Source organism: Macrobrachium nipponense, chromosome 26, assembly GCF_015104395.2.
Source record: "Macrobrachium nipponense isolate FS-2020 chromosome 26, ASM1510439v2, whole genome shotgun sequence".
NCBI classification, from domain to species: domain Eukaryota; kingdom Metazoa; phylum Arthropoda; class Malacostraca; order Decapoda; family Palaemonidae; genus Macrobrachium; species Macrobrachium nipponense.
Genome location: NC_087215.1, coordinates 32,982,177 through 33,005,495, shown reverse-complemented (window position 1 = coordinate 33,005,495; position 23,319 = coordinate 32,982,177). Strand labels below are relative to the sequence as shown.

Genomic DNA, 23,319 nt, shown 5'->3' with positions numbered 1-23,319 from the left:
GGTTTCCTCAACGTTAAAGTTAGGTTGTCTGGATTACCTAACAGAAGTACTATCACAATCTTAGAAGTGTAACATATAGGTTAGGAAAGTAACCTAACCTAGTAGAACGTGTTACCTGACCACGGGGGACTGCCCCCCCCCCCCTAAAGAAAGTCAATCTAAGAAGTGTAACATTTAGGTTAGGATACTAACCTTACCAACCTAACCTAACGTAGTAGAACGTGTTACCTCTCTGCCCCTATACCCCCCCTTAAAGAAAAACAATCCTAGATGGGTAACATATAGGTTAGAATACAAACGTAACCAAACCTAGTAGTAGAAGGTGTTACCGTTGGGGGTGGGGCCTCCGCCCTCCCATAACCGTTCTTAAAGTAAGATAATATAATGCGAATGTAAGTGTTATAAGAATAAGTAAAATTTTATCCGAGAAATTGTTATGGGTGAGAAAGCCATGCAAAGGTGAATATAGAAAAAAGAAGGGATGAAAATGTGTAAATTGATATGTCTGCAAAAAAGTAATATGTGAATGTAAATGTTTTAATAATAAGGTAAAATTTTAACAAAGGAATTGTTATGGGTGAGCAATGTGTTGTAAAATGATGGAACGAAAATAGCCAGACGGGAATACGTAATGGAAAGAGTATGGAGTGACCAGTGTACAAATCATGTATAAATCATGTATAGAATATCCCCAAGCAACCTTCAATTTTCACATCACTGACAGAAAGGTATTGAAACATCCTAAAACCGCCTTCTAGTTTCACCCCTTAGGCATCTTTCAGGGGCCTGCCCTCAACTCTAATATAATATTGTAAGATATATAGGGTAACGTTATGAAGTGAGAATAAGTCAGTGCACATATTAAACAAATACTATGATAAGCAGAACAGAAATAAAAGCTTGAAATAATATAACACGATTATAACAAATGAGGAAAAGGAATATATGTAACTTAATGCATGAATCCCTCAAATTCTCCACTCGGTCCTATTGCAATGTAGAGTTAATAATGCAACATGATTGGTTAAATAATGTACCCCCCCAAAACCCCCATTATTTCTCTCGCTTTTGAGTCTGTGTGAAACAAAAGCTCCCCTATAACATGGTGCATGCGCAGTAGGATTTGGCGTCATAATTGCAGTAGTAATAGGTGGATTTTGGTTATGTATCGGCTCCATTTTCGGGTAATTTATTACTTATTTCAGCTTGTATTTCGTGTTTCAAATGTCATAAATAAGAGGAAATAACACAATAACATGGCAAAACCTTCCCCCAAGTGTTTTACCCCACCCATAACCCTGCTTTTTATTGTAGTGTCTTACCGAACAATTATAGAGCCGTGATTTCCACGAGCGGCAGGATACTAAATTCAAATTTAGCGCGTCGGCGTCGCCAACACTGGTGGTGATGACGTCATCTCCCTCCACTCGTGGGAGAACCAGGTACAACTGCCCAGGTGAATCCAATTCTTTTCCTGCCGGCGTCCGGTGAACATCGGTGGTCGGTGCGGTTGGATGACTTTGCTTCGCTTTTTTCTTGTGGATTTGATCTTCGGAATTGGTGAAGTACTCTTTTTTTGGCGTTGTTTGTTATTTGCTTTTTATTTAGGCGTTGCCATGTCGGATTCTAGTCCGTCGGGAGTTAGGTTTTGCATCTCAGGATGTAAAACTAGATTATCCAAATTAGAGTTTGATTCTCACACTAAATGTGTTAAGTGTAGGGGACAGCTTTGTTCAGCAGATCGAACATGTAACGAGTGTAGTGATTGGACTGATTCTCAATGGAAGTTTTTTAGTTCATACTCGGAGAAATTAGCTAAAGACAGAATTAGAAAAGCAGCGCTTAGGGAAAGTAGACTTAGCTCTGCTTCGTCTTGCGATGCATCTGTTCCTTCTGTTTCTCCTCAAATTGTTATGTCTCCTTTAACTACACCTCCTATTCCTCCTACTAATCCCACTTCTCCGGCTTCCGTGTAGTTTCTTCCGACACCATTGCCAGTCTGGAATCGAGGTTAGATCAGAAATTTTCGGTACTAGCGAATACGGTTTTGCAACTTGGTAATTCAGTTAAGACGTTTTTGGAGAAAGCGGCTTCAGGTAAGAGTGTAGTTGAGGGTGCGTCTGTCTGTCCTGACACGTCTCCTAGACAAAGGTCACTGTCCAGCTCCCCCGCACCGGGGAGAAGACATACCGGAAGTCCAAGGGAGTCGATCGGGATTTGCCCACAGACAGGCGCCTCTCTTGTTGAGCCTGTTGCGCCTCAACAGGGCTCGGTTAAGCGTTGGAAAGGTGTTGCGGTCAGACGCCTTTCAAATGATTCAAGCGATTCGTCTCCGGTCGCACGGCGCTCTTGGCGAGATTCGCCCGTTTCGCGTTCCCTTAAAGAGGCGTTCAGGCGCCGATTCTTCGCCTCCTCCAGTCAAGCGGTATAAGGAGCCTGAGAGTAGGGTTGCGCCTCGGCCGTTAGCGGCTCGTTCGTCGCCTCAATCTGTGCCTTTTTCGGCTCCATCTACTAGTAGAGATTGTGGTTTTAGCGCTGTAGCTAGCAGTTCTAAGGGTGTTTCTTTAGGCGCTTTTTCGTCTGTTACGCCTGATGCGCCTGTTTCGCCTCGAATTTCAGCGGCTCCAAGCGAGGCGCAAGTAGTTTTTCCGCCTCCTGATGAACATTTAGGCTCTTCCAAGCCTACGTTAACTGTTTTTGATTCGTCTCTGGCGCCTTTGCGCAAGCAGTTAGAGATGTTAACCAACTGGATGAATGAGTCCAAAGGGTGGTTCAAAACCTTCAGATCAGGTTGTAGTTCCGTCTACTTCTTCGGCGGTATCGGAGAATGAAGAAGTAGTAGAGGAGGAGGATTCACATCACCTCTCGTGTTATTCACGTCTCCTTAGATTTCTTCTGGTGTCTTATCCAGATTATTTTGAGAAAGCGGCTCTGCGCTCCCCAACTTCGACTTTTTTGATGAGGAGGAAAACTTCAGACCCTCTCCTCCCAAAACTTGTTCTATCTAAAGCGGTTAGACATTCGTTGAAAAGAGACGGAGAAATGGATGTCTATGAAAAGAGACTTAGGGAAGGCTCTTTTTGCTTACCCTCCCTCTAAGTTGCTTCGTAAGAGGTATAGGTTTTATGTAACTGGGGAAGCTCCTTCTCTGGGAGGTTTCTGCCTCCTCCCAGGGAGACTTCTCCAGTTTAATCGACTCCTCTAGAAGATCTGCTTTCGCCGCAGCGAAAGTTTTCTTTACAGCGCCTGAGTTGGACCACGTTGTAAAGAATCAATTTAAACTTTTGTAAGTCTTTAGCTTTTCCTTGATTGGACTATTGGCGCTTTAGCGGCCAAGATCGAAGACTGTCCTTCTCTTTCTCAGGAGTTAGCGGAGGATTGGATTGGTGTTCTGTCCTGTGCGGACAAATCCATTAGGGATGGATGTGATGAGTTAGCTTCGCTCATCGCCTTTGGTACCCTTAAGAAAAGGCAACTTTGGTGCTCCTTTGCTTCTAAAAGGGTTACGTCCCAACAGAAGTCTGCTCTCTTGTTTGCTCCTTTTGTGAAAGATAACCTCTTTCCAGACGATGTAGTGTTGTCAATTTCGTCTGCGCTAGATAAGAAATCTACTTCGGATTTACTGGCACAGTCTACTAAGATACCTAAAGCTCCTGTGGAGACTGTTCTTCGGTTCTCCTCTGGCCCAAGCGCCTTTTCGAGGGAGAAAACCCAAGCGCTTCTTTCGGCCGAAGTCGAATTTGCGACCTCAGTCTAAGGCCTCGGCCAAGGTTAACAAACCTTCCAAATGAAAGCTCGGTTCTTCATGCACCAGTGGGAGCCAGGCTGGCTCTGTTTTGGGAGGAATGGGAAAACAGAGGAGCAGAAGCCTGGGTAGTGCAAGTACTCAAGTTCGGCTATCGTATTCCTCTCGTTTCACCTCCCTCGCTCTCACCTGTGCCAATTCCATTCCAGGCATACTCTCCGGGCTCAGACAAATTTCTGGCGCTAGCCGCAGAAGTGGAAGCGCTTGTTCTCAAAGAAGCGATAGAACAGATAGAAGGGGATTTTCCTCCAGGCTTTTACAATCGCCTTTTTGTAGTTCCCAAGTCATCAGGGGGCTGGAGGCCGGTTTTGGATGTGAGCGCCCTGAACTTGCATGTCCAGAAAACAAAATTTCATATGGAGACCACTCGGTCGGTTCTGGAGTCCATTCAGACAGGGGATTGGATGGTCTCTCTGGACATGCAAGACGCTTATTTTCACATTCCGATACATCGCGAATCTCGGAAGTACCTGAGGTTCATGTTCGAAGGCAAGGTGTTTCAGTTTCGGGCGCTTTGCTTCGGACTAGCGACCGCTCCTCAAGTTTTCACCAGGGTTCTATCCCCGATAGGAAGCTGGCTGCACATATTAGGAGTAAGAATCTCCTCTATCTGGACGATTGGCTTCTCCGGTCGGAATCAGAGAGTCGGTGCATGAAGGACCTTGGAACAACTCTGGATCTTGCCAGAAAGTTAGGAATTCTGGTCAACAACAGAAGTCCCAGTTGGTTCCATCTCAGAGCATCCTTTATTTGGGGATGATTCTGAATGCTCAAGTTTTCGGGCTTTTCTGTCCCCGAAGAGGGTCCAAGGCTGTCTGGAGACAGTTCAGGAGTTCTTGGACAAAAAGGTAAGTTCTGCCAATCAGTGGATGAGGCTCCTGGGCAAATTGACGTCAGTGGAGAAATTTGTGACGGGAAGACTGCACATGAGACCTCTGCAGTTTTTCCTGAGAGCCTCTTGGCGCAGGAAGACACAACCAGACTCGATTACCTTTCCTGTCACAGATCAAATAAAAGAGGACCTAAGGTGGTGGCTCTCTCGAGCAAGGTTGGAAGAAGGGTTAGATTTACGACCCATCCTCCCGAACCTACAGTTCTTTTCCGACGCATCGGACACAGGTTGGGGAGCCCTACTGGGAAATCAACGGACTTCAGGAGCTTGGTCGGAGAAGAGAAGTTCCACATAAATGTAAAGGAACTGTTAGCAATTTTCTTGGGGCTCAGACAGTTTCGGAGCTTAGTAGAAGGTCGAGTAGTGGCAGTGCATTCCGACAACTCCACGGCTCTCTCGTACGTGCGGAAACAGGGGGGGGGGGACTCAGTCTTTCTCTCTGTACGAAGTAGCCAAGGATCTCCTCCTGTGGTCAAACGAAGCGAAGGTTCAGCTAGTCCCGAGATTTGTTCTGGGAAAGATGAACGTCCTGGCGGACGAGTTAAGTCGTCAACAGCAAGTGTTACCTCTGGAGTGGACTTTGGACAACAAGATTTGTCAGAAACTTTGGCGCCTTTGGGGACGACCGTCAATAGACCTGTTCGCGACATCAAGGAACAACCGTCTTCCTCTCTTTTGTTCTCCAGTCCCAGATCCTCTAGCTTGGTCGGTGGACGCAATGCTGTTGGATTGGTCGGGTCTGGAAGCTTATGCATTCCCTCCGTTCGGTCTAATAAGAGAGGTGCTGAACAAGTTCATGTCGCACAGCAATGTAACGCTAACGTTAATCGCTCCCTTTTGGCCCAGGAAAGAGTGGTTCCCGGACCTTCTCCAGTTGTTAGTAGACCTTCTTCCCCAGACTTCTTCCTCCAGAGAAGTGGCTTCTCAAACAACCTCACTTCAAGAGGTTCCACCAAAACTTGTCCGCTCTAGCTCTGACAGGGTTCAGACTGTCCGGAATCTTGTCAGAGCGAAAGGATTTTCAAGAAGAGCTGCAGAAGCTATCGCTCGTTGTAGGAGAGAGTCTTCTAACAAACTCTATCAAGGGAAGTGGAGAATCTTCAGAGAGTGGTGTAGAAGTGCTAAAGTCTCTACTTCTGCGACCTCTAACAGAAATAGCAGATTTTTCTTCTATTTCTTAGGAACTCTAAGAAACTAGCTCCTTCGACGATCAGAGGATATAGAGCCATGCTCTCTCGGTTTTTCGACCATCGAGGTTTGGATATTTCCTCCAATTCAGATCTGTCGGACCTCATTAGGTCTTTTTCGAAACCACTAAGCTCCCGCAAGACACAGTGGCTTGGAACTTAGATGTGGTGCTTAAGTTCCTCATGGGGCCACGTTTGAGCCTTTGAAGTCGGCTTCACTCAGGAACTTGACTAAGAAGGCACTCTTTCTTATTGCACTAGCTTCTGCTAAAGCGTGTCAGCGATTGCACGCTAAGACAAAAGAGTCGGTTTCTCTCAAGGCAATGCTGTATTTTCGGTTTTCTTTGACCTTTCTAGCCAAAAATGAGAATCCTTCTAATCCTTGGCCGAGGAGTTTTGTGGTAAGGAACTTATCTGATTTGGTTGGACATGAGGAGGAAGAAAGGCTCTTATGTCCAGTCAGGGCTATTAAGCAGTATCTGTTTGCCACTAAGGGTATTAGAGGACAATCTTCTAAGCTCTGGACCTCGGTTCAAAATCCCTCTCGTCCTCTTTCTAAGAATGCTATATCGTTCTTTATTAGAGAGCTTATCAGGGAAGCTCACTCGCAGTCCGAGAACGACAATCTTCCGTTCTGAGAGTTAAAGCTCACGAGTTAGAGCAGTGGCAACTTCTTTAGCATTCAGAAAGAATTTATCTTTAGCTTCGATTCTTCAGAGCACGTTCTGGAGATCGAATTCGGTTTTTGTGAGTCATTATCTCAAAGAGATAGAAACGGTTTTCGAGAATTGTAAAACGTTAGGTCCGGTGGCGGTTTCTGGCATGGTGTTGGGAGAAACGGCACAGGGGTCGTCACCTCTATGCTAACTTTTCACCTTGAATAGGTTGTCGAGTTCAAGGGAAGCTGGGGGTACTGAGTACCTGGGATACTCACCAGTCTGTTAGGTCAGATTTTACAATGGTTGGGTATATATGTTTTTAAATCTGGTGTTGGTGACAAATGTTTTGTATGATTGAATTTCTGGTCTTAGCCCAGGGCAAGGGCAATCTTTGTTGTTACTATCCTCCGTCAGTCAGCCTTGACTCGCTTGAACTACGGAAGGATTCCACTCCTGTAGAGGCTAACTTTGGTCAAATTCCAATTCCTCTACAATAGTAAGAAGAGCACCGACCAGAGGCAGTAACAGTCTGCTGTAGCTCTCTTACAAGGTAAGGTACAACAGACACCTTGAGTGTTTACTGGTATTGCAATAAATGTAACCATTTAAAAATACTAGTGGTCCACTGAATCCCACCTTCCATAAATGTGTAATCAGCTCTATAATTGTTCGGTAAGACACTACAATAAAAATGAAATTTTCATTTATTAAAATGAAGTTTTATTGTATACTTACCGAACAATTATGATTATACCCACCCTCCTCCCCTTAGGTGGACGGACGGGCAGAAAGAATTGGATTCACCTGGGCAGTTGTACCTGGTTCTCCTGCGAGTGGAGGGAGATGACGTCATCACCACCAGTGTTGGCGACGCCGACGCGCTAAATTTGAATTTAGTATCCTGCCGCTCGTGGAAATCACGGCTCTATAATTGTTCGGTAAGTATACAATAAAACTTCATTTTAATAATGAAAATTTCATTTCTCATCGGTCCCCCTTACCATAGGATAGTTGTAAGGCATAATTCTCCCAAGTGATTTACCCCACCCAAAACTGCATTCCCATCAGTCTCCCTTACTGTAGGATAGAATTCAAAGGTAAATTACAGGTTAATTACAGCTGGCCAAAAAAAAATTTCCTTAAATTCTTGTTCAGGAGGTAAAATTCCAAAGAAAAACGTCAGCTGAGACAGTCTAGTTCTGCAAAATACGGGATTAAAGCTACCCTCTTCATGACCCATCAAGAAGTCATTGTCGAAAGGTACCTCTTGCAAGTGAGGAGAACATTCTCCATGCACAAGTCATGGTAAGACTCCAATTGGTTTGGAAAGTTGGGCAGAAGGGGGCGAGAATCATGGATTGTAAATGTTCTGAAAGAATGATATATCATTCCCTTTGTGAAAAAGCCTCCCTTAGTCAACATGACCATTGTCTTGACTGCTTATTCAGCAGGATCAAAGAAGTTTTCAGCCCTTGTGACCGAAGTATTATCTCTTCTAGAGAAGGGAGCAATAGTAGTAGTACAGGACATTTATTCTTCAGGATTTTACAATCGTCTTTTCATAGTCCCCAAGTAATCGGGGCTGGAGGCCCGTCCTGGATGTCAGTGCGCTCAATGTCGTTGTTGTGAAGATAAAATCCAAGATGGAGACTAACCAAACAGCCCTGTCATCCATTCGGCTAGGAGATTGGATTGCATCCATAGGCCTACAGGACGCATACAGTTGTCCCCCTGTATTAGCAGGGGATGCATATCAGACCCTGCCGCGAATAGTTGGAACCCCTATAAAAATGCTTAAAACCTCCTATTTTGTTGGTTAAAACTCAAGAAAAACCCACTAAAAATTTTTATACCTGTTTTTTTTTAATAGTTTTATCACACAAAGTACATTTTATGATTATATTGATATAAGAAAATAATCCAGGAATTTGTGGATGTTTCTCATAGAAAAATATCGCGAATAAGCAAATTTTCCGCAAGTAATGGGAGAAATGTTCGAGAAAAATCCACGAATCCAGAGAATGTGAATACGAGGGTCCACTGTGCTTCCATGTCCCTATCCACCCGAAGTCGAGGAAGTATCTCAGGTTTGTGTTTGAAATAAGGGTGTTTCAGTTTTGCGCCCTTTGCTTTGGACTTATGATGGCACCTCAGGTTTTCACCAGAGTAATGGCTCCCATTGCAAAGTGGCATCACCTACAGGGAATAAGAATCTCCCTGTATTTAGACGATTGGCTTCTCAGAGACCATTCGGAGAGTCAGTGCACAGAGGACCTCAGGAAGACTCTCCTGTTAACACAAGAATTAGGAGTTCTTGTAAACTTTCAGAAATCTCAATTGATTCCATGTCAGAAGATTCTATATTTGGGTTTTTCCTGTCCCAAAAAGGATAGAATCATGTCTGAGGAAAGTATAAGATGTCGTTTCCCTAGACGAATGTTCAGCCAATAGTTGGCTGAGTCTTCTGGGCCCCCTATCGTCGATAGAGCAATTTATCTCCCTCAGCAGACTGCATCTCAGACCCTACAATTCTTTTTGAAGGTGAGCTGGAACAGAAAAGTTCTTCTGGACTCGCATGTGTTTCCCGTGACTTGAGAGATAAAGGAAGACCTCCTTTGGTGGAACTCCAAAAGAGACTGCCAGAGGGCAAGTCTCTTTCCATTGAGCCCCAGCCCGAACTTCTCTGATGCATCAGACCTGGGCTGGGGGTGTGGAGGAACGATCTGTTTGTTCGATTTGACACGTTTTCAAGGGTTGAGAGAGAGTGAGAGAGTAAGTTTCGTGGTTGGTGTCACTGTTAAGATCGTGTAGTTTGTGTTTGTGGTTTTCTGAGAGAGAGAGAGAGAGAGAGAGAGAGAGAGAGAGAGAGAGAGAGAGAGAGAGAGAGAGAGAGAGAGAGAGAGAGAGAGAATTGAGATTGTAGAGTTGTTGTGCTTATGTTGTTAAATTTGTTGTACTTGTGAGTATCTGTTGTGTATGAACTGTTGTAGTTGTGTGTTCCAGAAGCTTTTAGGGGGTTGTCTTTGTATTAGCTTGTCATTTTGATTTCTTTTGTGTTGTTAGTGATTGTTTGTGCAGTGGTCTTTTGTTGTGTAGTTGTTGAATTGTGTGGTTGTAGTCCTTGGTTGTTTGTTGGTGTATTGGGTTATGAAGGCCATATCCAGTGGACAGCGCAGCTCCTTGCCCCGAGCGTGTCAAGTATACGGTGAGTACCTGTGTTTTGAGTTTTTGTTTTTTAGCTTGTGATCCTGCCACAGGGGCTCCTTTCAAAAAGAAGGAAGTGTCAGGAACATGGTCCCAAGATCAAAGGTCATCGCATATAAATGTGAGGGAGCTAAAGGCATTACATTTAGGCTGGTTCATCCAAGGAAAACTCGGTATCCTGGTGGATGAGTTAAGCCATTGGAAACAAGTCCTCTCGACAGAATGAACCTTAGATCCTTTGGTCTGCTTAGACCTTCGGAAACTCTGGGAAACCCATGGTGGATCTGTTCACCAAGTCTCCAAACCATCGTCTTCCTCTGTTTTGTTCTCTAGTACCAGATCCACAGGCCTGGGCAGTGGATACTATGCTCCTTGACTGGTCGAACAAAGATCTATATGCCTTTCCCCTCTCAATTTGATCAGGCAAGTGATGAACAAGTTTCTAATGCACCAAAATGTCTTGATGATTTTGGTAGCTCCCTTTTGGCCATCAAAGGAATGGTTTCCCTATCTCATAGACCTCCTGTGGACTTCCTGAGGCTGCTTCCTCCAAAGAAGTATAGCTACTCAAGCAACCCCATTTCTAGAGATTCCACCAAAACCTTTCTTCTCTGGCCCTGACAGGCTTCAAGCTGTCAGGAAACTTCTTAGAAAGGATTTTTGAAGGCAGCTTTAGAGGCAATCACTAAATGTAGAAGACAGTCTTCGAACAAAGTTTATCAAAACAAATGGAGGATTTTTAGAGTGGTGTAGGAGCTTCAATATCCTCTTCTCAAACTACGGTGATCCAAACAACTGATTTTTTATTGCATTTAAAATCTGCCGAGAACCTTTCTACCTCTACCATAAAGGCATATAGAGCTAGGTTGGGGTTATTTTGTTGCCACAGAGGATTGGACTTGTCCTCCAATTCAGACCTTTCAGACCTTATTATGTCATTTAACACCCAAGTGTAAGAATTCCACAACTCTGTCTTGGAATCTTGATATAGTATTAAAGTGGTTGTCAGAACCTCATTTGGAACCCATGCATGTAATTTCTTTGAGACTTGACTAGAAAGACCCTTTTTCTACTTTCATTGTTGACAGCAAAACGGATCAGTGAAGTGCATGCTATAGATAGAAGAGGAGGCTTTTCTAAAGGGAATGTAATTTTCTCCTATTACCTTGATTTTTTGGCTATGTATGAGTCCCCTTCTAATCCATGGCATCATTCTTTCATAATTAACAGTCTGACGGAAGTCCTAGGAACCAATGATAATGAAAGCACTCAGTGTCCTGTGGGGTCCTGAAAATATCTGCATAGAACAAATGATATTCGTGGCGATTACAGTCTATCGTGCTCAGTCAAGAATTCATCTAGACCATTGGCTAAGAATGCTCTAGCATTTTCTTAGATCATCATTCGTGAAGCGCTCTCTTCAGTTCAGGAGGATGTGTTACCTCTGTATAAAGTAAAAGCTCATGACATTAGAGCAGTAGCCACTTCGTTGGCCTTTAAAAGAAATTTATCTCTCACAGCAATACAGTGGACCCCCCGTATTCGCGTTCTCCAGATTCGCGGACTCACACATTCGCGGATTTCTCTGGGGAACGTTTCCCTGCATTATTCGCGGAAAATTCGCGCATTCGCGGTATTTTTCTATGATAAATATCCACAAATTCCTGGGTTTTTTTTATGAATTTCATCATAAAATGCACTTTTTGTGATAAAACTATTAAAAAACCAATTATGAAAATTTTTAGTGGGTTTTTCTTGAGTTTTAACTAACAAAATAGGCTGTTTTTAGCATTTTCATAGGGGTTCCAAACATTCGCGGATTCTAACTATTCATGGGGGGGTCTGGTACGCATCCCCCGCGAATATGGGGGGACCACTGTATTACGATCTACATTTTGGAAATGTAAATTTACTTTTGCATTACATTATCTTCATCATATTGAAACCGTGTATGATGAAAGCAGTACCCTGGGTCCATTTCTATCAGATAGTTTGGTGTTGAGAAAGGAGGTGTAGAAAACAACTCTTCCTAAATCTTTTCTCCATTGTATAAGGTGTTTATATTGTTGGGAAGCCTGGAGGCACGAAGTACCTGGAGGGTCCTTTGGTAGGGTGTTGATGGTTTTTATGAATATGTTGATTATATATCAGTTTAGTTAGTGTTATTTTATTTTCATTTTCTGTATCAGTGAAATGTGGGTGTTGTTCAGTGTATGGGAAACATGTTTGATTTTAGAAAATGTCTTAATGTATTGAAGGTGCATTGTGATATCATAGAAGACAAGATGGCGGCAGTGTGGAGTGGAAAAGGTAAACAAACAGGGCAGACAGACCAGGAGAGACTGATGTGGTGTTTGGTTGTTAGGAGAGAGCTTTCTGTCTTATAGGAATTTATGGGTTGTAAGTCTTGTTGTGGTGGTGTTCAAAGTCTGAAGCTGGATTACTATACTGAGACCAAGGAACATGAACAGGTTGGTAGATTGTAAGATTGTTGCATATGTATAGGAAAGATTAGGCTAGAAGAAAATTCATAGGTAACCATCTTTTTTGGTTATTTGTTGGTACTGAGGTCTGAGCAGGGGCAATTTGATTATCTTTGCTATTTAATTACTGGATAAGTATAATTAAAACTTTGTTATAAAAAGGTAATTTTTGTGTGACGGGAATTGTTTGGTCAAGAACTTTTTTTGTGACAGGAATTGTTTTCACTTCATTAACCACTTGGTTTTTCATTGTTATATCCTGTATCGTCTGTAGCAAAGTAGGAGGTTTGTTAGCATGAAAAATACAAATTAATTAAAAATTTGTCATTTTAATCTTTAAAAAGGTATTGCAAGTACAAACAAAAAGATACAGGCAGTCCCCAGTTATTGGCGGGGGTTCCATTCCCGGGGGTGTGCTGATAGGCAAAAACCTCCATTAACCAAAACTTGGTGATTTATGGTGCCAATAATCGGTTATTGGCTAATAATTGGAACTCGGCCCGTTGTGGCACCACAAATCACCAATTTTTTTTCTAGCACCATAAAACCAAATCACTGATAACTGAGAGACTACCTGTACTTCATAAGATTTATAATTATCTTATGCTAGAGCAGAAAAGTATAATTTGATAATTTTATGAGAACTTCATTGCTGACTGTGAAATACCAAAAGATATATTTTTGGATATTTTGTTTATAGCAGTTGGGTTGATTTATCAGATTTAATCAGTATTATTTTGAGCACATAACCTATGAAACACAAATGTTCTTGTAAATGATTAGCTGTAACAGTCCATCTGTCATTTTATTAGATTTTAAAGCTGGTAAAAAATTCTCTCTATTGGGTTCGTCCTTTTTAGGAAAGTCTGACTCATTTCAAATTTAATTACAAGTTTGTTAGGATAATATGAATCTTAAAGATTACAGTATAATAATGTATCCCTAAAAAATGAAAGGTAAGCATCAAAAGTAAGAAAAAATGTCCTTGAAAAGGATAATCATTTTGAAAAAGGCTTTCTTCTTTGTATTTTACATTGTTCATTGAAGTAACCGGATTTCTATTCTCTACAGTAACTTTGCTTTATACATTTTCAGAGTGGATTCCAAGGATATTGAGCGTCGTCGTGACCACTGGAGCCAAGTTAGGTTAATTGAGACTAAACTTAGCCCCTCAGAGTCAAGATTCATTCCTCAGTTTTTCTTAGATAAACTGAGTCAAATTACTAGCAAAGAGGATTGATCCTGGTATGGTTTTTAAGGTCAGACTCAATTTGAATTGATTGATGTTTTGAAAAATAAGTCCTACACTCCAGGGTAAGTGACAAATGATGACAAGTCAAAACTATGGTTGTTAGATTCTCACTGGATGCGATGAGACTATGAACTTTTTAGTGGTTGTTTTATACTTGCTGTGTGAGATGGTGGCTGAAGATTATTTTAATGCAAAACTTACTGGATTTGTACACAAGTAGTCAGCTAGAACCAGAACAAAAGTGTTGATCTTTGGCTATTAAAGGCCCCTCTGTCAGCATGAAGAAGTATGTGAGAGGTTGATGAAGATTGATTTGCCTAAGGCAAGAAATGTTCATTGTTCCAAGGAAGGATAAGGTAAGAAGAGAGGTGTTGAAATAAAAACTGTTTATGTTTTGCTAGTTTGTTAGGAGAGTTAGTGAAGTTGTTTTTACTTGGAATGGTATTTTGTGCATTCCAACACTCAGTGTACACCTACTTATTTTGCATAAGCCTTTCACTGAAGAATTATGGTGGATTGTTCATTATCCAGTTTGAAGTGTCACTAAAATAAAGGTTTTAAATCTGGCGATTTACAGCACTCTGTGAAAGCGTGTGCTTCTACTTGTCTTCCTAACTTCTTGTATTGTTGGTATTTTTGGCTAATATAGTATACAATGGAGTAGAGAAAATCCATTTTATTTGATTTTAATATACAATATTTTGAAAATTTTATGTAATATATATAATATTAATGAATTTGGAGCTTTCTCCAGTTAAGTATGTCACAAAAGAGCTTGTCTTCACATGTACTGTGTTGATGACATGCAGTACAAGTACTAAGTACGAATATCAAGTGTTGTATCAGGCACTTCATAATCATCTATCATTATTATTTTTACAAGTATTATTATTACTAATATCATTAGATAATTTATCCAGGGCAGTGAGTTAAGGTTACCTTCCCTAAAATATTTAACCTGACTGGGTTGCATCTCTAAATACTGTTTGCTTGAAATATTAGTTTTGAAATGAGGTGATAAAATCAGATGACGAGAAAGTTAAAGGAGCAGGACTTTGGGTGGAAGAAACCATATGAGATGAATGAACATTAAAAGGCAGAAGCCAGTAAAGGTGGGTATCAAACGGACATTACAGAATGCTTCTACCCCATTCTAAGTTCGCTACAATCACATTGTAAGTTGCCTTCTGCTTCTCTATGGATACCGCTTTGGACATTCATCCCAAGTTCTTGTAGTGGACACCAACCACAGAGTCATGCGCAGGGCAGTTTTTAGTTTGACTCCTGGCTGTATTGCTCACTTGCTCAGCATTGGTTTTCATGTCTCTCTTCCTGTTTGCTGTCCAGTATTGTTAACTTTATTCTGCTCCATTTCTCACCTTAAATGTAAGGTGTTATCTTTTAAAAGAAATTACTGGGTGTTAATAATTCTTCCTTGAAATTTTGTCTGTCGCCACCACTCGGTAATCATACACATCTGGCTTTGCAGTCTCATTGAAACTTAGTGGAAGACAGACTTAAAAGTTTAGCTTAATCAGGCCTGCATTCAGCCCCTTCTGGAGTTTGCTATTATGTAACTTCCACTTTGTGTAGGAGGCAAGTTTGTCATTATCAAGAAAGGAAGTCTGTCCTCACATATGAAGTGAGCCTACCATTGTCACCTCTGCAAACTTGGACTCTGGGTTGTTAGTCGTAAGTCGGTCTCTGTATGTGTTTTGTAGGAATTATGGTACAGTTCAGGCTCTGTATACAGCTTGACTTAATGAAGCATTTTATGATCAATCTTTTCCCTACTTAAGCATTTTGAGTATTGTGCCTCTGTTCCTCTCATCCTTCTAGTGATGAGGCTTATGTTCAGTAAGCATGTTTGTTGTTGTATTGGTTTAGGAAAAGTGCAAAACAATGTTAGAATCTGGATTTTTTTTTTTACTCAAGGTTGATTTATTATTATAAGGGATCAGTTAATCCAGACCTCTAATACTCAAGGCGGAGGAGCAGTTAGTTAATGGAGTACTACTACTAGAAATACTAAATGGATGAAAACTGGTTGGCAGGTCTGATTTAAAATATAAAGGAAGTCATTTGGTGGTGGTTATGGTATTGCAGTGGTTTTGTCAGACTGTCTAATATTAGCAATAGATCTCTGTTTTACATGGAGTATCCACCTCTCAGGAAGGCAAGTAATTAGTGGCATTTCTGTATGTAGGGTCATTTTGATCTTTTGCCATTGGCTACCAGGTAGCAAGTTTTGATGGTAGACAGCACTCTTTGCTACAGTGGAAGGTTAAAGGCTTTTGTAAAATAATGGTTGTATACCAAGGAACTGTTTTTAAATACTTTAGAATTTTGTAAGAAGTGGTGATGAAATTCCTTGCATTTAGAAGAGTTTTGTACTCAGTGATGTTGAGTCACATTCAAGAAACTGGAATTATGTAAGTGACATGACTTACATGTGTGTACACAGAATATTATACTTGTGATAAGAGACATTCATAGTTAAGAGTAATTTTTTATGGACTGAAAGTGTTTGTAAGCTATTTTTTTTTAATACTTTTGGTCTTCTATCTTTCACTAAAACTTGCTGTTTGTCACCTATGGAAAGTTGCTTTTGAAAAGAGGTATGTCTATGCATGTAACTGATCAATCTATTTTTTTTTTTTACAAACTTGAGGAACATTCAAATAGGAAGATCCATAACAACTTATCAGCACATGTCAAGTCATGTCACAGATATTATAACATGATCAGAAGTTTGATCAAGTTCCACACTTTTTTATAACATACTATATGTATATATTATATATATATATATATCTAGATACATAGAAAGAAAACTATATAAAAATATTCTGTATATATCCTGAATTGCTCATAAGGTGATCTTAAGTCTTAAATGATAAAAACTATGGAAGCATCACTGACAATACAATGATGCTGTATGTTACAAGATGATGAAACAGATGATATTTATGTTGCCATGCTTTTTCTACACACATTTACCGTCCAAACTTAACAAGTCCCCAAAGTTTTTTTTTTTTTTTTTTTTTTTTTTAAAGATTGTTGCTTCACCTGTAACACTTTTAATTAATAATGACTACTTTCTCTGTTAGAAAGTGGACTCAGACTTCATAAAGCGGGGAAACTTGCCTCTTGTTTGGCATCTTTTCTGTTTTGTTACTCCACTGTATATTTTTAGGAATGTGAGCAGATTAAATATCACCTTTTAAGTGTTGCTAAAGCTCTCAAAGCATATAGTATTCTGAACATCTAGTATCACCATAGATATGTTATAGAGAAGCAAGTTGTCTGATTTTATGGTAGACAGTTGATATGTTACCTTCAAAATATTTGAGTGAAATTATCTGTTGCTAGTTCGATCAAATTACTCTAATTTTAAATTAAACATTATAACCTTTTTGAGTATTCACAGTAAGTTTATATGTTGCTAGCTTGATAAAGGCATGTCACTTTTTTCTGTGTGTAACATTAGGATTGATAGCACACATAAAACCTTCTGCCATCATTGAATGATCAAATCCCTTAGTTGTTTATCTGTAGGAAAAGGTGCTTAGTTGTTACAGTATATTATTGATGAAGATATTTGCTGTTTTTAGAGGATGAAATAGGTAGATTACACTTCAAATGCTTTTTATTGGTAGCAGCAGCAAGCTGTGCAAACAACGAACCATAAAGCTCTTTTTGCCCTTGCTTATAGATGAGCTTAATACTATTGACACTCAAGTACAACTATGTCTTGTTCAAACTTCAACTGTAGGAGTACAGCACAGTATTTTGCAATGGGTAATCATTTTGTACATTTGTATATCCCTTCAAATCAGGGATAACAGATGAAATCTTGGTGCCCACATATTCAAAGTAACCATTCAAGGTGGAAAAGTTCAATTAAAACTGTTTAGAGGAAATGTAAGCAATACACAGGTTTTCACAGTGAGAATGGTCTCATTCCGAACATTGTTTCTTTCTGTCCTAAATAGTAAAAATGTTGCTGCTCTGCTCTTATATAAAAGCCTCCTGTTACAATTGAAATCATTTGACTGAAGGGGAAGAAACTTATGGTGCCAGAAATGAAAATACTACAGTAGTTTTAAAATGACTCTGAGCTCAAGTGATGCTCTCCTTTTGAAATTGTTGTCCCATCCCTCTTGTCAGTCAGTGATCTGCAAGCAGGTTTTATTCTTGGACAGGGAGATCTAACTTGGGATTTGCCTTCTGTAACAAATGTCTTCTTACCTGTTTTGTTTTGCACTTGTTTATGGAGAACATGTTCATCAGTAGCCAGTGCGCTTGAATGACTCTATTTATTCTATGTGCATCCTTTTGCCAACACATTCCATTATTTCAGTTCATTTTTCCTGCCGGGGTAGGCAACTGGTTACTCTTACTAATGTTGCTGTTTTAGGGAACTGTATTTTTTGTAGTTGTAGTTTCTGTGAAGGCCTGTTGGTATCTGGATGTTTGTAGACTAAGGTAGAGTGTTCCTGGCTCCCCTCTGCTTGTATGACAAGAAAGTCAGAGTACTCAAGATAAGATGCTTTTGAAGCATTCTTTTGTAAAACAATGCCATAGGCTCTTGTGTGTGGTCAGGCTGTGTCAGCTTCATAATTTATAGGAAGAAATGTGGTTATAGTACTCATCTGTGCTAGACGTTTAAGTTACAAGAATGCATTTTGACTATTTTTGATTTTCTGATTTGAAACAAATTCCAGTATCACAACGTTATTCTAATTCAGAACCACAAATGGTATTAGACTGAAATCTTTGTTGGACATCTCTGGGAAACTGCTTCAAATCTATATATGAAAAAAATAGCTTCTAAGTTTAGTTTGTATCTGTACTTAAACTGACAACAAAATTTTTGGGGTATTGCTTTCAAGTTAAATCCTGCTTGTTCCATACCATAATTGCATGCATGAAGTGGACCGAAAACAGTAGGCAGTACTATTATTGTACTGGATGTTGTTAAACATATCTTGTGACAGAATAGTTGCTTTGAAAGATGTTGGAAGAAGCAGCAATCCAATGTGATAATCAAGAGGCCTAGACACTTTCAGGAGGATTAGAGGTGCAGGTTTGAGTCTTAAGGCTGATTTAGTTGGCTTTGTTCAGTCACTTCCGATCCCTCCAAGATTTTTTATTTATTGTACTTATGATCTCAAGATTGAGGATGAAGGTGCATATGTTGAGATGGGATAAAGTTTATTGTTGCATGTACTTTATTTATTTATTCTTTAACAGTTATAATTAGTGTTGTTGGATGTTGATGGATGTAATACATTTTATAAGTTCTTTTGACATTTAATATATGTACATATATGTAAATGTTTAATGTCAGTTGCCATTTTGAAAGAAAGCTACCAAATTCTTTATATCTGGCATTACAGTAACACTCAGAACTTGTTGAGTGGTATTTTCAAAGGATTTGTAAAGCTTTTTGAAGGAAGAATTCTTTGTATAACTTCTTAACTTTGCATTTACCAAGTTTTCATTTTAGAGGATATGTTACCATTGGTCACATTATTGTCTTTCTTATGTGTAAGTATGCCTAATAGTACCCGGTATTGTAAATGTTTTTTGTCTGGTTTGATTTCTAGGATCACCCACAGCTTAATTAAGTGAATAATCACAAAAATGAAGGAAAGTCATAACTCTAAATTCCCTATAAGTCAGACATACCACAACAAACTTACCTGTGATAGGTTATCCAAGAAAATGCATGTGTGGGTAGTTAAATGGAAACTTCAATACACCAGATAGCTTATTACACATATATACATCTGTCCTTTTCTTTACTACACATATATCTATCTGTCTTTTTCTTCTTATTTGGGATATTTTTACAGTATCCTTTTTTTTTTTTATAACAGTGCAGTCTGGCTATCATTTGGTTTCATCAGACTATCTGTGTGAATATTAAAAACTGGATTCAACCGATATTGGGTCAAACTAAAGTAATGGTAAATTGTAGAAATATCACATGCCTCCTGAAAAAAAAAAAAAGAGTCTGAATTTGATTGCACTTTGTATCAACTTCTTTGTGCTAAGAAATATTGAATATTGAATTAAATTATAGAAATCACAGTTGTATCTGTATTGGAGGTGTACTCGTATATTAAAAAGCAAGAAGTTGATGGAATCCAGCCTAAAGAAATATGTATATAAGGCAGTCCCCAGGTTACGACGGGTTCCATTCTTGAGACGCGTTGTAAGCCGAAAATTATCGTAAGCCGGAATATTGTCAAAAATCCTAAGAAAACCTTACTTTTAATGCTTTGGTGCATTAAAAACTATGTAAACTGCATTCTTATTGCATTTTCCATAAAAAACTTCAAATATTGATTCTTTTGCATTTTTGGAGTCATATTTCTTCTGCCAGATCAGCATTGTAAGTGTCGTAACCCTGGAACGTGTTGTAAACCTGGAAATATTTTCTGATAAATATAATTGAAAAGTGTTGTAACCTCGGAACGTCGTAAGCCGGGGACTGTGTATACATACGGAGATATTTCTGGAATGTTGCATTTCTAGAAATATATTAGAAGAGTAATTGCATAGTTTAAAATTTTCATTAAAAAAGCTAAAATTTTTATTTCTACCCAAAACATTATCCAATGCTGTTCAATAGGGGTAACTACCTATCAAAACAGTTAAAAGCTAGCATAGACTGGTTTTGATTCTGTGTTTTACAAGGAGTAGGTATCATCAGAACACAAATGAATGCCTTAAGTGTAGTTGCAGGAGTTTTTGAACACTTGAGGGGAGAAGTATACATTTTTGTAGTAGCAGTTCAAGTTGGTACATCGGTGCATCCATATGTATCAAGGACAGGAAAGTTTGCAACTCTTGAACTGTTTGGTCAATTTGAAAGTTGTAGGAAATTGTCAAAATATACGGCATGCCATAGACACCTGATGAGAAATAAAGTACTTTTGTCAAGGAGAGTATGATTGCTGAATCCTTCTCATTTTTAGACCTGTTATTTTTAGATGTTGCCGGCTTCTTTTCCAGTAGGATTTGAAGCAATCCTCTAATGTGAAATTATGTTCTAAAACTTGGGTAAGACTAACCTTTGATGTGCACACTAATTGAAAACCTTAGGAGTTATTAATCTGACATGAAATTGTTTAGAATCTTTAAAGATCAACTTTTTACATCTGATTTTGTAAAAGACATATTTCCTCTGAAATTTTTTTTTTTTAAATGAAGACAATACAGAATTTAGATGCCAGTCCACATAGCAGAGTGAAGTTTTATGATGCTTTTAGGTATCAAGCAGCTTTTAGTTATCTTAAATCTTGCCGAGTTTCATATCAATCTGTATCCTTCAAAGCATTTTGAAGACTTAATGAATTGTTTTATCTTGTTAGTACGTACTGTAACTTAAACCAGATATATTTAGAGAAATTGTTAATACTATTCATAATGTATGTATCCCTAGTTCAAAGGTTTGCTGGTTTATCTTGTTGGCTACAAATGATTGGAGGTGGCATAATAGTTGGCAATTTGAACAGTGAAAATTGTTGATTTTATCTTGGAGTTGTTAATATTAGTAATAGAGAAGGATCAGCATTTATCTCCAAAATAAAATGTTTCTGCTCATGCTCAAAACCTGTTAATATTGTCTGATTATTTTAACAGGTTTTTCATTTTATAATAATGCCTTATTTGCTCATAAGTAAATTTCACATCTACTGCATTTATTTGTATTATTCGACAGTATAAATGTGTGCCTACTGTAACACTGGACTAACATTTTGTGCACCATTGAAATGTTAACCCAAATTTTGTATTCTTCCTAATTCCTTACTCTTATCCTTTCTCTATTTGACATATTCCATCCACAAAATAAATGGTATGCATCTGAGGATTTGATATGTTTACCCTTATGGAATTTAGCAAGTGCTATATGAAACTAGTACAGGCAGTCCTATTGGAATACAGAATTTGATCTGGTAAGTGAAGCCAACCACTTCATTATTCCTCATTGTATAAACTGTTTGAATGCCAGTTTTATCCACAGTTGAGTGTGTTGGTGCATTATATTTTTTGGTAATGAAGACGCTGGCAGAATGTCTTTATTAAGGGAATAAAGAGTGCATCTAGTAAAATAATATCCACAGTGCTCGCCGAAATATTTGGTGCAAAAGGGCCCGTTCAAAATAATGAGGAGAAAAACATATATACCCACATAGAATGGTTTATGATACAACAAGTTGTCTGACGCTCAAGGGGAGGTGAGGAGAGACCCACAGTTCATTTTGTTTCGTTCAGATTTCAATTAGTCACCCCTGGGCAGTCTCAGTGATAGTAGGAGTTTTTGCTTTGTCCCGTCAGTGCTCTGCCCTGCTGTCTAAAGGGTTCTCCACCTAAGGTCTAGGTGTTGTAGACTGTGTTAGCACCAGTTGGTCCAGAATGGAAGTTTCCAAGATCTCCTTTTCATTCTGGCTGCATGAGGTGATTAAGCAGGCATACTCCTCATCGGATAGTTCTGTCAGTGTTTGTGCTGGCTAGAGCATATGACTTAAGGGGAATGAGTTCCTCTCTGGTAATTAAGAAGAACTTGTCTGTTAATAGGGTTTTGAATGTTGGTTCTTGGCTTCAGCAGACCACGTTTACTTCCTTTTCCTGAAAAACATTGCCCACAGGTCCTTCGATACCTTTTTTTTTTTTTCTCCTTCCTTCCCCTTTGGGTCCAGTGGTGGCTGCCCATCAAGTTATGTAGCTCATCCAGTGCCCCCAGTGGGACAGTTTGTATCTTACCTAGGAAGATGGCTGGTCTCCTTTCTCTCTTTTTCCTTTCTTCTTCCTGCAAATGAATTGAAGAATATGACATCATATAAGCTGGAACAGGTGAGTGTGGCAGCCATACTGGTTGCAGTTATTTGGTTTGTTCCTGTACAATAAACAGATCTGCTTCTCAGTACCACTTACTCCTCTTGTCTAACAAGGGGAGATAGGAGTAGTAACAAATCCCTGTGGCCTATGTGTTTTGTTGCTCAGACAGAGAGTTCTTTTTACCTACCACAAATGCAATGAATCTGGACATGTCTCATTGTGCTTAATCCCAGAAGGTTGAGTTTTTAGATAAAGTGTTCCCCCTGTATTCGTGGGGGATGTGTACCAGACACCCCCGTGAATAGTTAGAACCACCACTAAAAATCTTATAACAGCCTATCTTGAAAGTTCAGACACCAAATGTATACCTTAAGTAACATCCTACTTCAAATACACCTAAAATTACTGACCTATTACTGTATTTATCTTTGAGGTTAAATGATTAATATTTCAAAGTCATCTTAAACATTTTACCATTAAAAATATATACATACTGCCAATAACAGAGAGAGAGAGAGACCATTGAATGGCAACATCATATATCTGACCATCAAGAGTGAAATTATGAATTATTGCTGAGACAGAGAGAATAATAATGGAGAGAGAGAAAGAATAACTTAGATTTAGACTCCTTCCCCTCCACCAATACGTATATCAAACTGTCATTTACCCCCGCCCTCCTTCCTCGAAGTGGATAAAAAGACTGGGAATCGCTATTTTTTTTCTGGGCTCAGTCCGTGTCGCTTCGTGAAATAATCCCTTAAGTTCATTATTTCGAGGTAAATGATACTAACATTACCAGAGAAAAAATAAAAATAGGGGGATGTCAGAATAACTGACTCACTCACCCTAAATAAAAAGAGGATGTCTGTATGGTACTGGGGTGAGTGAGACCACTACCACGGACCTCTTGCCATTTAGAATTCTCCTTCATCAAAATCCCCCTCCCTGAAAGAGCTGATACACGGCCGGCGCCGGCAACTA

The 23,319-nt window shown here is 39.5% G+C and overlaps 1 protein-coding gene across 3 annotated transcripts in view; it reads left to right on the top strand.

Moving 5' to 3' along the window:
• Positions 1-21,364, top strand: part of LOC135200165 (phosphatidylserine synthase 2-like) — a 180,857-nt gene extending 159,493 nt beyond the window's left edge. For all 3 annotated transcript variants that reach the window (XM_064228523.1, XM_064228526.1, XM_064228524.1), the window contains one exon: positions 13,326-21,364. In XM_064228523.1, the coding sequence (XP_064084593.1) occupies positions 13,326-13,470 (145 nt within the window). In that variant the 3' untranslated portion in view covers positions 13,471-21,364. The remainder of the gene's footprint in view (positions 1-13,325) is intronic.
• The last annotated feature ends 1,955 nt before the right edge of the window (positions 21,365-23,319 follow it).